General features: G+C 41.2%; 1 protein-coding gene across 1 annotated transcript in view; it reads left to right on the top strand.

The window, feature by feature from the left end:
* The first annotated feature begins 715 nt into the window (after nucleotides 1–715).
* myh14 (myosin, heavy chain 14, non-muscle) overlaps nucleotides 716–12,207 on the top strand; it is a 29,891-nt gene continuing 18,399 nt past the window's right edge. Inside the window, exons 1-5 of the mRNA XM_062423318.1 lie at nucleotides 716–780; nucleotides 5,341–5,401; nucleotides 7,365–7,571; nucleotides 10,131–10,287; nucleotides 11,485–11,512. Of these exons, the coding sequence (XP_062279302.1) occupies nucleotides 716–780; nucleotides 5,341–5,401; nucleotides 7,365–7,571; nucleotides 10,131–10,287; nucleotides 11,485–11,512 (518 nt within the window). The remainder of the gene's footprint in view (nucleotides 781–5,340; nucleotides 5,402–7,364; nucleotides 7,572–10,130; nucleotides 10,288–11,484; nucleotides 11,513–12,207) is intronic.

Below are 12,207 nucleotides of genomic sequence, written 5' to 3' on the forward strand. Positions count from 1 at the left end.
TTTCCTTATGGCTACCATTTCTATTTATAGGCTCCATGGTGGGTCATGTTGTTCACCCTGCCTCCACTTCCATGAAATGTAACTTTCACCATCACTTTAACCATGATAGTGCTTTTTAAACACTGCAGAAAAAATATCCATGGAGTTTTTTTATATAATATCACTGGTTACTAGGATTCACACCATATATAGGTACTTAGAATATATTTCATACATAAAACTACACCAGTTTTAGTAATTTAGTGAGATGAAACCAATAAAAGCTGTAGCTACCATTCCTGGGGTATTTTTCTAGAGAAAAAGGGAAAGTCCCACTCTGTTCTAAGACTGAAATGTAATTTAAGAGCTGCCTCTGGCACGGAGCACTTCCAAATGAAACAAATCTGTGTTGTAGAGCAAATAAAACACGGGGATTGAATTACTATTATTGGTTGCTTCTTTATTTATTTTTTTCATCTTGTAGCACTCGTGGACTGACTGTTTTACAAAATGTTATTCAGCATTTACCACTGCTCTCATCACAATTTTTCCATTTATACTACTAGATACTTTTTATTTCTTTTAGTACTTCTACACCAATGAAATATGCATTTGTTATACTTAATTGTATCGCACCATACTATGCAGGGTCATCATTATAATTGTGAAGAAATCAGCAAAATTGTAAAAGATGTTGCAAGGGGCACTAATGTCTCCACTTTTACAGTACAGCTGCATGTCAGAGATTGAATCTAAATCTTGTTTTGTCACAGAAAGAAGAAAGGTAAATTCCCCCCCTGTGTAATATCCACAATGTTACATTTTCACTAATACCTCTGGACCGATCAATATGTTTTATTTTTTAAAGGACAATTGAAAGAATGTTAAAACCCCCTTATGTAAATTGAAAAATATCTTTTTAATATGCGATTGAAATGCAATTAAAAATGTAATTATTAATATTAAATATAATATGATTGTAATATTTTTTCGTTTTCCTTTTGATCTAATTCCTGATTGTTATTTATATATCTCTATGAGCATGGGTTTGGGGAAATTGTTGATAAGGATCAAAATAAATATCTACTATTAATACTAATGTTTGCAATAGTCATATAATGCAGTAAAATTAAATTCTGAGCATGTGAACCATACAAAAAACAAAACATTGGCCCTGGCTCTGGGTTCTCTAGATTTAGCCCCGGATCTTGTCATCTCCTAAATCCGCCCCTGACAGGGGGTAATTTTCTACAGATTAATTATTTTATATCTGATACTCAGTACATCTAGCTAGTAATACTTAGGTAGTTTTCTTTTTGGAACTTTATCTCATAGAAGAAACAACAACAATATTCCTAAATATTCACACGCAATGACTATATACAGGTGAAATAGTTTTTGTGACTGTAAACAGGATACAAATAGTGCAACGAAGTCAAGAGTGCAATAAATACTAAATAGTAAAAAGTGACGTGTTACTTATTTGAGAGAGAAGTAGCTTTGTGTTAATAGAGATTAATGGATATATTATGCAGTGTGGTCACCTGTACTTGAGTAAAGGATCTGAATATTTTTCCCAGCACCCTGGTACCTCACGTACTCTGCTTCAGTCGGATTTTCAGGGGATGATCTGAATCACGCTCCTGGAGTCAGATCTTTCCAACCAAATCGTCTGTTTTATTTGTGGAAATCCGACCTCAGATCTGTGTCTGCGGTCACCAGCCAGCTCTGAGTGGTAAACAAAGGGCGCGCAAATCTCCCTGCTCCAGCGCGAGACTGCAGCACAGGCACCTGCTGCAGCGCTCTGATTCGCTGTTAGAAACGTCAGTTACAGATAGCCACGCCCCTCCTCTGCTCTCATTGGTCAACGGCGGAGATCTTTACGCTGCCGTTGACGCCATTCGTCCCCGCACCCGTTTTATGCCAGCAAAGGGGCGGAAAGCGGGTGCAGCATTCACAGGGCGGGTTAATGGCTCGGTTGTAGGATTTCATTGGACTTTTTCCTCGCTGAGAAACGTCTTCTCGCACTTGGTTGGTCTCCTAGCAGGAAGCGCTGCTCCTGGGCTGAAGCCGCCGCCTTGCCCTCACAGCTCTCAGTCTATTTTATTCTCATCGAGAAGTGTGTGCGGCTCTACAGAGAGAGCGGTGCAATGATAAAAGCCGCATATGCAGTAGGCTACACACCTATCAGGCAGGAAAATATCCAAGAAACAGCCTCATCCCGGTTCTCCTCCCACCACAGCCTTATCCACGATTCAGAGCGGAACCTGAAGGTAAGAGATTTAATTGCCTTTACCCTAATCCAACTCGTAAATAGCCAGTGTAATATCCTGAACGTATCATATTTCTGTGTAGCTGGCTAACCTCGCTAGGTTTGTCTAAAAGCGATGGCATAACGCCTAAAAATGAGACGTCGGTGGGACAAGAAGCGTTCACACTGGTTTGATCTTTATATTCGCCCTCGAAGAGAGGCTTACATCGAGATGACCTGAAGTCTGGCAAAGGAAAACTGTCTCTGTCTGATCATGGCCATTTTATAAAGGATTTCAGCTCATATAATTATAAGGTACAGGCCTGATGAGTTTCATGTAAATAACAAATGATAATAATAATAATAATAATGATAATAATAATAATAACAATGATGATGATAACAGTCCCTAGCTATTATTCCCAGTGATCAGGGCTTGGTTTTATGGCTGCCACATGTATGCGGTTCAGAGAGTCATTTAAAGGCTGGGGCCCATGTGATTGTTCATGTCTTATGTTTTAGGTGTGGTTGCCTTCATCCGTTTTTTCCCCTATTCGTGCAGGGGATACAGCCTTGAAATGCTGGTAATTTATAGGGGTCATGCCGCAGCTGTAATGCTCTGCAGTAGCACTGTAATTATTTTAGCCACTGGCTTAATAATGTCACCTCTTCTCACTGTCCGCTGGTGTGCGCAGATGCCACACTATCATCACCGATGCAATGCCTGTTTGCATCAAAGCTGGAGGAAAAAAGGCGTCTCCAGCCCCCCCCCCCCCCCCCCCCCCCCAACACCCCCCTCCTCCTATCTCCTCACACACACACACACACATACCCGTTTAACACACGCAATCACACGCAGGCACCCACACATTAATTGCACGCACACACACCCACCATAGGACCCCCGCAGTGAATGACCTCAGTTCAAACTCGCAAGGTATTGTCTGTGGGCTGCTGCTTAGTGTTCAGGGTGTTGCTATGGAGGGAGGCAGTCAGGTTTTGGCAACTCCAGCTGCTGCAGGACGAGTTTGCTGGTCAGTCCAGGTTGTGAGGTCTGTGTGTGCGTGTGTGGGTGGGTGTCAAGATTTTGCTTTAGAGGAATCATTGGCATCGATGTGGCTCAGCAGCACCACACACTGCAACTATATCATTCAAAGTGGTGAACTGTCAAGTGCCTGTCAGTGCTCAGCTGTGATCATTGGTAAAGATGATTTAAGAATGAAGCCTAAAAGACTATTTTTTTCTGCAGTGGACGCTGTACCTTTCCACATCTCAGATCTGTATCAACAAATAAATCCAATCGAGAAACCTGATATACAGAAGCTTATTCCTCTGAGCATGATAGACCTCTGTTGTTGTCCAAAAATGACTAAAAATACATTTGCGAGCCACACAGGCTGACAGGTGCCTTCATGGTGGTGAAGGGCACTGTCGTTTTTTTCCTACATCAACACACACAGTCCTGAGTGAGGCAGATACTGACTTGAACACCGAATGCATCTCCAGCTGAAAATAATCATATGTTTGTCCCAGCAGTTTTAGAAAATGACTGATTACAAAACTATATATTTGTCACCCGTTTTGAAAGATTCACCTCTTTAGTAGGTCCAAATGGACTTTTAGGGGTTAAGGCCAGAGAACAGGCCACAGGAAATTGTTTCTTTGATGACAATACAAATAGAGAATAACACCAACTTTATCCTTAATGAACAGATGCACAAAAGGCTGCTTTATGATACAGAGGGAACTACATATTCTCCATACTGACTGGCTGGGTGGTGGCGACTCTTTTGTCAATTGTATTCCACACCCAGAGTCATATTGCTGTAACAGGTATAATAACGGCCTAGCTGGTGACTGGTCCCTGTCAGGAACTGACAAAATGTTAAAAAAAACGTAGACTAAAAAAGCATAGCAGGAATCAGGCTCGATGACATACCTGGTGAGCATGGAGACGCCTAATAGTTGACACATGCATGCAGGCCGGCACCTGTCTGTGGTTACTTCAGAAGACTTTGTGTCAGCTCGTTCCCCCGTAAAACCATTTCATGAATTCAGAAAATCTAAGCTGCCTCCAACAACTGTCACCAATCTCTGAACAACGTCAACATGCAGAGGCTCCTAACTAATTTGCTTTAATATCAATAATGAGACTTTAAGACAATGTCAGCCAGTGCTAATGCTGTGTGTGCTGTACGTTTGTGATGCACAATTGAGTGTTTAATGTGGGCCATTGTGGAAGGAGCAGCAGCTCACCCTTCTGAAATGATGTCAGTCCCTGTGGCCTTCTCTTTCCACACACAGAACTTTTCTTACGGACTCATTGCTGTACGTGATTTCTTAGTTGTCAGAGCAAATCTAGAAACATCAGTCTCTTTGACTGGAGATCGCCGTCATATAGAGTAGTAACCACTTCTAGCTACTGTCACCTCGATTGACAAATCAAGATTTTGGCAACTGCTGCTCAGTAGAGTTTAATCTCTTTGGCCTGGAGTAGAAAGATGTAGTCTACTTTTTTCTGTTAGTTTACCAGTAGATTCAGTCTATTACGATCCTCTCTCCTCACTGCTATCCCACCCATTTTCCTTCCTCCTCGTCTTCCCTCCCCCTCTCACTGTCATGTCAGTTTACTCAGTCGATTGATGTATCTCGCTGCTCTGTCACCCCTCCAGCCCTCCACCCACCAATCTTTCTGTCTTTCTTCCATCCCTGTCTTTTCCTTGATTTGCTGTGTCTTTCAATTAGGCCACCATCTCAGCTGGATATGGCCTGCATGCTACTAGCGTGCTACCACTGCTCTTTCATGTGTGGGCGCACATGAAGTGTCTTGATACAGAAACGTATCAGCGTCAAAGTCCGACGATTCTTTACATCATCCCCATCGCTCCAGTTTTCAGCCTTTCCACAGGACAAGTAGGCTCAACGCAGGCTCACTTTTTATTGTCCCCTTTTTTTTCCTTTTTTTTGTGTCTCTGTCTTCCCTCTCCCAGTGCCAGTAGTACCATGTCCAGGCCAACGGGGGGCGGTGCCAACGATGTCACCCGCTTGCTGACATCGGGAGCGGGTCCAGGGTCTCCCACCGCCAACTCTGCTGTGTTCACCGCTGCCAGCCAAGCCGACTGGGCGGCTAAGAGGCTAGTGTGGGTGCCGTCAGAGAAGCATGGCTTTGAGGTAATTTATTGTGGTCCACTCATAACCGTTCAACAGAAATATGTTAACTTTTGTTTCCAACAAGCACCAACTGAAATCACACATGGAAAGAAATAAAACAAGCTCAGTTTCCGGTCTAAATTAAATGAAGGATAATTTATTTTTATAGCTTGCTGTCACATTCCTGTTTTCTACTATCAGGGTATTAATTCTCTGGTAAATTATTGGCCCCAAGTATGTGCCCTTCTAGACCAAAGGTGTGTCATAGGGGTGGGGCAGGGTGTGTGTGTCTTTGTATGTGAGTGTTACAATCTTTTATGAGCTTTTTAATCCTCATGACGATGCCCTATTTTATTTGGATTCTCTCTGTCCCTGTTAGATTCTTTAATGTGCCTTGTCATGCTTCCCAACACATTTAGGCCTAATGACTATCACAAGACCCTTGTCATAATATAAATTTGTTCCACTTTGCCTTAGTACTCATGTAATGTACACAACAAGTTTTCATTACTGTAGGATGTGACATATGAATTTGATGTCCTCTCTCTGAGTCTGCCTCTCTGTGTTGGACTGGTTTAGTCGAGAGCTCTATGAATAGAACAATACTCTCCTTCATCCTCCTAATGTTAAAGAGGCCGTTGCAGAGACACTGACTTCATTTTACACTCATGATCTGAGAAGGGCACTGTTGGCCAAGCACACACACGCATACACACGCATGCACACACACACACACACACACACACACACACACACACACACATCGAACACACATATTCATACACTGTACACACACCAAAAAGACACGCCATTAAGACACACCCATTTTCATCCAGTTTCCTGTTCCGATCATGTTGTTCAATCTGTAACTAATATACACCCACACACATGCAAACTCATACACGCACTTATTTTGTGTGTTGTGTGTGTCAAATAGCAGAGCTGTGACCTGGTCAAAGCTAGAGTTCACTACTCTGTCCAACAAGCACAAGACTGACAGCATGACGAGAGAGGTCCTCTTTCATTTTCTGTCGCTGTCTATTTTCGTCTGCTGTTGAATACGATATATAGACTCATAGGTCAGTCTCCAAACGCTCATATAGCAATCTCCCAGGTTTTGTTTTTTAAAACTGAGTGGAAACAATTAGAGAGTTAAAAAAAAAAAAAACCTGCATGGCAGAACCAATCCAAAGTTTTTAGGGTGTCCCTTCATATCGGGGCGGTGACATGCAGTTCACAACAGAGGAAAGCATAATTTCCAGTAAGGCGTGTCCGCGACAAAAAACCGTAGGTTTGTTAGCTGTTGTTCTTGCTGCTGTTCAAGCAGCTACTCTGCATTTAGAAATCCCCAGTCTTCAGTAGGCAGAGATGTCTGATGTCTAGTATCATGAGACTAAATACAATCAATCAATCAATCAATCAGTCAATCAAACTTTATTTATATGGCACAAATCATACTTCAAATGCAACAGCAAGTGCTGAACAGAGTTAAAAAGAACATAAGTTTAAATTAAAAAAAATTAAATTAATAAAGTTTAATATAATAAAACTAATAATAAAATAAGAGTAAAAGTGACACAAGCTATATGAAAGCCAGGATAAAAAAAGTATGTTTTAATTTTTTCTTTTAAAGATATCATCACTCTCGGCCCCCTTCAGTCACACTCTGCCCAGACAGTTTCAAACATTGTTTTCGGTGTGGGCTTCATTTCAGCAGTCTACCAGGTTTGGTTGAGAGTTAAAGGACTAGGCCAGAGTATTTTTTGTTGCTATAGATTTAACTTGATAAACCGAAATCATGATTTTCTTTTTTTTTTAACCTTTTTTCGTACCTCAGCTCATGGTAGCCATTTTCTTAAAGTATGAAAATCTGTGTCCAAAATCTTGAAACTTGTTTTGTCACTGGTAATCCATCACAATAAACATTTATTGTGTATTTCTTTCATTTTTTCCTTATTTAATCTCTTTCTCTCTCTGCTAATAGTCGGCCAGTATTCGAGAGGAGCGCGGCGATGAGGTGGAGGTGGAGCTGACAGATAGCCAGAGGCGGGTGACTCTGTCCAGGGAGGAGGTGCAGCGGATGAACCCCCCACGCTTTAGTAAAGTGGAGGACATGGCCGACCTCACCTGCCTCAACGAAGCCTCAGTGCTGCACAATCTGAGAGAGAGATACTTCTCCGGCCTGATCTATGTGAGTGCACAACACGTTTAAAGCACAAGAGGGTGAAACGCAAACACAGCATAATGTTTCTCACACCAGCACACAAAAAGCAGTTTGAAAACACATGCATACGTTAGCTGTGAGCGCTCTGGCATCCCTTGTGTAACTGATACAACGTGCTAAGAGAAGTTGCAGAGTCAGTTTACAAAGGTGTGTGTGTGTGTGTGTGTGTGTGTGTGTGTGTGTGTGTGTGTGTGTGTGTGTGTGTGTGTGTGTGTGTGTGTGTGTGTGTGTGTGTGTGTGTGTGTGTGTGTGTGTGTGTGTGTGTGTGTGTGTGTGTGTGTGTGTGTGTGTGTGTGTGTGTGTGTGTGTGTGTGTGTGTGTGTGTGTGTGTGTGTGTGTGTGTGTACTGGCAACTCCAGTTTCTGCTGTAGGAAGAAAGTGGGGTGACAGTGCAAGGAAGACGGACAGTATAGATAGTTAGGAATGAAAGTCACAGTGATGTCAAACAATTAACTGACATTACCAGGTAACATATAGTATGCACAATGAAAAAAATAGAGATATGGATGATGAATGTAGCCTGGAAAACAGATTATGAGATTGACACATATATAGATGTAGATTATTGGAATAGCTGAAAGAGGCGTATTGAAAGAGGAGATAAGATAATGTGGTTTCTTTCATTCATGACTTTCACTGCAGTTTGAGTGCATTCGAGTCAGTGTTGTTTTTGACAACCATCTTAGATTTAGTCTTAGTCTTTTGGACTAAAATGCTTATTAGTTTTAGTCACATTTTTAGTCACTTCTATATGTGATAGTTTTAGTCGACGAAAAGTCAAAAAGAAAAAGAAAAAATAAGTAGTCTTTTAACAAATTAAATTAGGTCAATAAGTATTGGAGATTGCTGTTGGGCAGTGTCACACATAAGTTGTGAAAATAGCAGCAGATCTATACGTTCAACACATTGTAAGCTTGCAGATCTGCTATTTTCACAAATAATAACAATAATAAAGGAATGGTTTTAGACATATAAGGTTTCCACCCAACGGCAAATTTCTGATCTAAGGATTGTGTATTACACACAGATAAAGTGGTAACAGTGGAATCAATGTTCATTACTCCAAAAAAGCCAAAAAACAAAAACATTCTACTTCAGCAATTGTGGCTTTATTTCTCAGAATTTGTTAAAGTACAATGAACATACACATGCCCAAAATATGAGTGATGGATGAGGAACACATATGCTCAACTTGGCCCTGTCTGCCAGTGCAATTACAACAGATATTATATAACCCCACTCTATCTTTAACTTGTGCAAACCATGTAATAAAATAATCAATTAATTCCTGAGGTACAGTGAGGTAGGTTGTAAGTTATACCAGAGAGTTATACAAAAAAATATCCTTGTGGTGAGCCTTAAGGTGCCGCTTAAGGTTGGTCGTATTTTTTCCGCCTACTTTGTGGCCACATTTGTCACCGTCTTCCTTCACAATACACTCTGTTTTATTATCTGCTGGGTTATATTTAAAATACACCCATATGTCGTCTCTACGTTTGCGACCACCGAGCCCCTGTATTGAAACTGCCGCCGCCATCATGGTCCATTGTCTGATGAGTAACAACAGTGTGACGTGTTGAGCACGTTGTGCGCTGCACGCCAGGTGGTGGGCGTGACCAAACAAGGACAGCAGCCATAGAATGTAGGCAGCAGCAGATACTTTTTAGGTTTAATTGACACACACAATAAGCAGAAATGTTGTGCATTTTAAACGTCTGACAGATCACCCACTAACATTTTCGTCCATTCTCGTCTCGTCAACGAAAGCTCACACACGTCTCGTCATGTTTTCGTCATCAGAGAGCTATGTTTATCTCGTCACCGTCTCGTTATCGTCATGAAAAAAAGTGGCGTCAACGAAATGATTTCGTCATCGTCATCGTTGACGAAAACAACACTGATTCGAGTGTAGTACTGTCTGGGTGTGCATGAGCACTGTGCTGAATAGCCTTAATGTTCTTTTCTGAATGAATTATGTATTTTTAAATCCTACAAAAATTAGCACATTTAGAAATATGTGGTGCCATTGGTGTCAGAGTCTATTGTGCATTTTTAAGAAAGTAAGAACGTTATGTGTGTTTATATGCAGCATGTGTGCAGTTATTTTATCTGTCCTGTCATCCAATGTGAGTATTAGCTTAGGCCTAACTGTTCAGACATGGTGTCCTGCTTACCTGTTTCACATTGAGTATCGAGAACAATGTCACTGACATGCAGAATAAGACAAACTGTTGGTTTACTGCTGTACTTTCTACTGAAGCAACTACTTAATGAGAATATACTACTCCTGCAGGTATCAAGCCGGGAAAACAGGCCACTCACTGTTATTGGTAGTCTCCAGGAATCCTGCATAAATTATTTTAGCAGAAAGTAGCCCCAAGGAGTGTTTACATCCAGTGTTACATCTTTTTAAATGAATTATAAAATGAGTACATCAACCCTTTCAAACATAACGGGAAGCAAATGAGGCATATCCATATGAACATATAGTAAGTGCAAACCTCTCTGTTCTGTGTGTTGTTCCAGACGTATTCAGGGCTCTTCTGTGTGGTGGTGAACCCTTACAAGAACCTGCCCATCTACACAGAGTCCATCGTGGAGATGTATCGAGGCAAAAAACGCCATGAGATGCCCCCGCACATCTACGCCATATCAGAGGCCGCCTATCGCAGCATGCTGCAAGGTACTCCATGCTATCTGTGACCTCTGACTTCTCTACTAAGTCTGACAGTGCAGCCATCCATACATCTGCTATCAGCTCAGCTAGACTGGAACTTGATGCTGAATCTGGTCTATGATCTTTGATCACTAAGCCACACCGTTAACGCTATTTATAGGTGTGGTATCTTTTTCTTGACTCGTGGCTGTTATCAAAAGGCTTTAAAAGTAATATGCAGGCGTGGCAGCAATCGTTGTAACAACCAGTAGGTTCAGTGATATTGTACATTTATAATGATGATAGTTACCATATGGCAGACATTTCTTAGGTCTTACTTGTCCTTGAGTCTTACCTGTTATCACCATGAAATGAGACAGGGAGCATTCCCAGCAACCATTACAAAGCCATTAAATGCTGATTGAGCAACATCTCAGCCTCAGGGCGTCTCCCTGAGATAGCAGGACAAGACAGGTGAGGCTGAGTGTGTATGTGTCAACCCCTCACCACCCTCGGGGTTGGTTCCTGGTGTGTCACGACAGTGATTGAACCTGTGTGACCAGTATAAATTCTTCCACGCTGAACTCGTGGGAATTCTTCAAAAGCAAACACAAGTGATGTTGCAAACTGTGTCCACCCATTGACTTCCAGTATTATGTGGTTAGGCAGTTGAGCTGGTGACCTGTCTTTCTCTACAGTACTATTTACGAAAGGAATGACTGACATGCAAAGAGCACAGTGAGAAATATAAATGCTGAAGCAGCCATCTAGTGCGACTCCATCTGTGCACTCATGTAATATGTATTACCTATTAAAACTTGAGGTGTGAAGACCTGTGGAGGTGTCCAGGGCACTTCATGACAGGGGTGGAGGTTCAGTGTAACATGAGCCAGCCAGTGACATGGATAGCCTCCTCACTTCTATACAACATCTCACAGTGTGTTATTTCAGTGAATCGTACTGTATGTCTGCATGAGTAGGTCTTCAAATAAGCAGAGCGGTTTGATGTTGATTTTGTCAGCCATGTATTAAACCATGTGTTTTACACTTTTGCAGAAATGTTGTATAGTCTCATCTGATACTGACACTATTTTTAAGAAGCTTTGTATTTAAGAGATCTTTCTGCCTTTTTGTCAACAGAGATTAGTGTGAGTGGTGAAGTGAGCTATGAGTGATATGCATGATGTCATGTCTTCATACTGGCTTTTTTTTTTTCTTTTACAGACCGAGAAGATCAGGCAATCCTCTGCACGTGAGTAACTTACAATGGGACGTCTGTGTGAGAATTGTTTGTAATGTGCCGCAAGGGAACTTTTTGTAGGGGCTGCATTGAGAGTTCATGTCTCTGTTGAAATGTGTGTGTGCATGTATGTGTCCAGTGTGCTTTAACGTGTCTTCATTTGTGTATATTAGTGCCTCAAAAGTCCTGCACACTGTCGATCACTTGTCCCACATTATTAATGTTTCAGTCTTCAGACCTTCACCAGGAAAGGTCTATACAGACAAAGAGCATTGGTGCCATGTATATAATATAAATGCCCAGGGGGGAAAAACACCAATCAGAGGCTGTCAAATTAAGGTTAATAAGCTCCTCTCAATGTAAACAAACTCAGAACTTGCTAGCCGTACCAGCTGGAAAATGCACATCCTTCAAAATAACATTTATATGCCCAGGGCTGATTCAAATATATAGAAAATATAATAGAACAATACATCCATCCAAAATTGTCCAATAAGTACATATCCTACAGTAACATGTTTTTTACAGAGATAAATAAATATCCTACAATAAAAACCTTTTTATTACAAAAATGATATGGCCTGCAAAGAAGATAAATGTAAATTATTAGTATGAAACAAGTAACTATAAGTTAAAATAAATTAGCAATTTAACAGTGGAAACCAGAATACTTCAACACAAGAATTCACAAATGGTTAAATCACCCA

Source organism: Scomber scombrus, chromosome 7, assembly GCF_963691925.1.
Source record: "Scomber scombrus chromosome 7, fScoSco1.1, whole genome shotgun sequence".
In the NCBI taxonomy this organism is placed as follows: domain Eukaryota; kingdom Metazoa; phylum Chordata; class Actinopteri; order Scombriformes; family Scombridae; genus Scomber; species Scomber scombrus.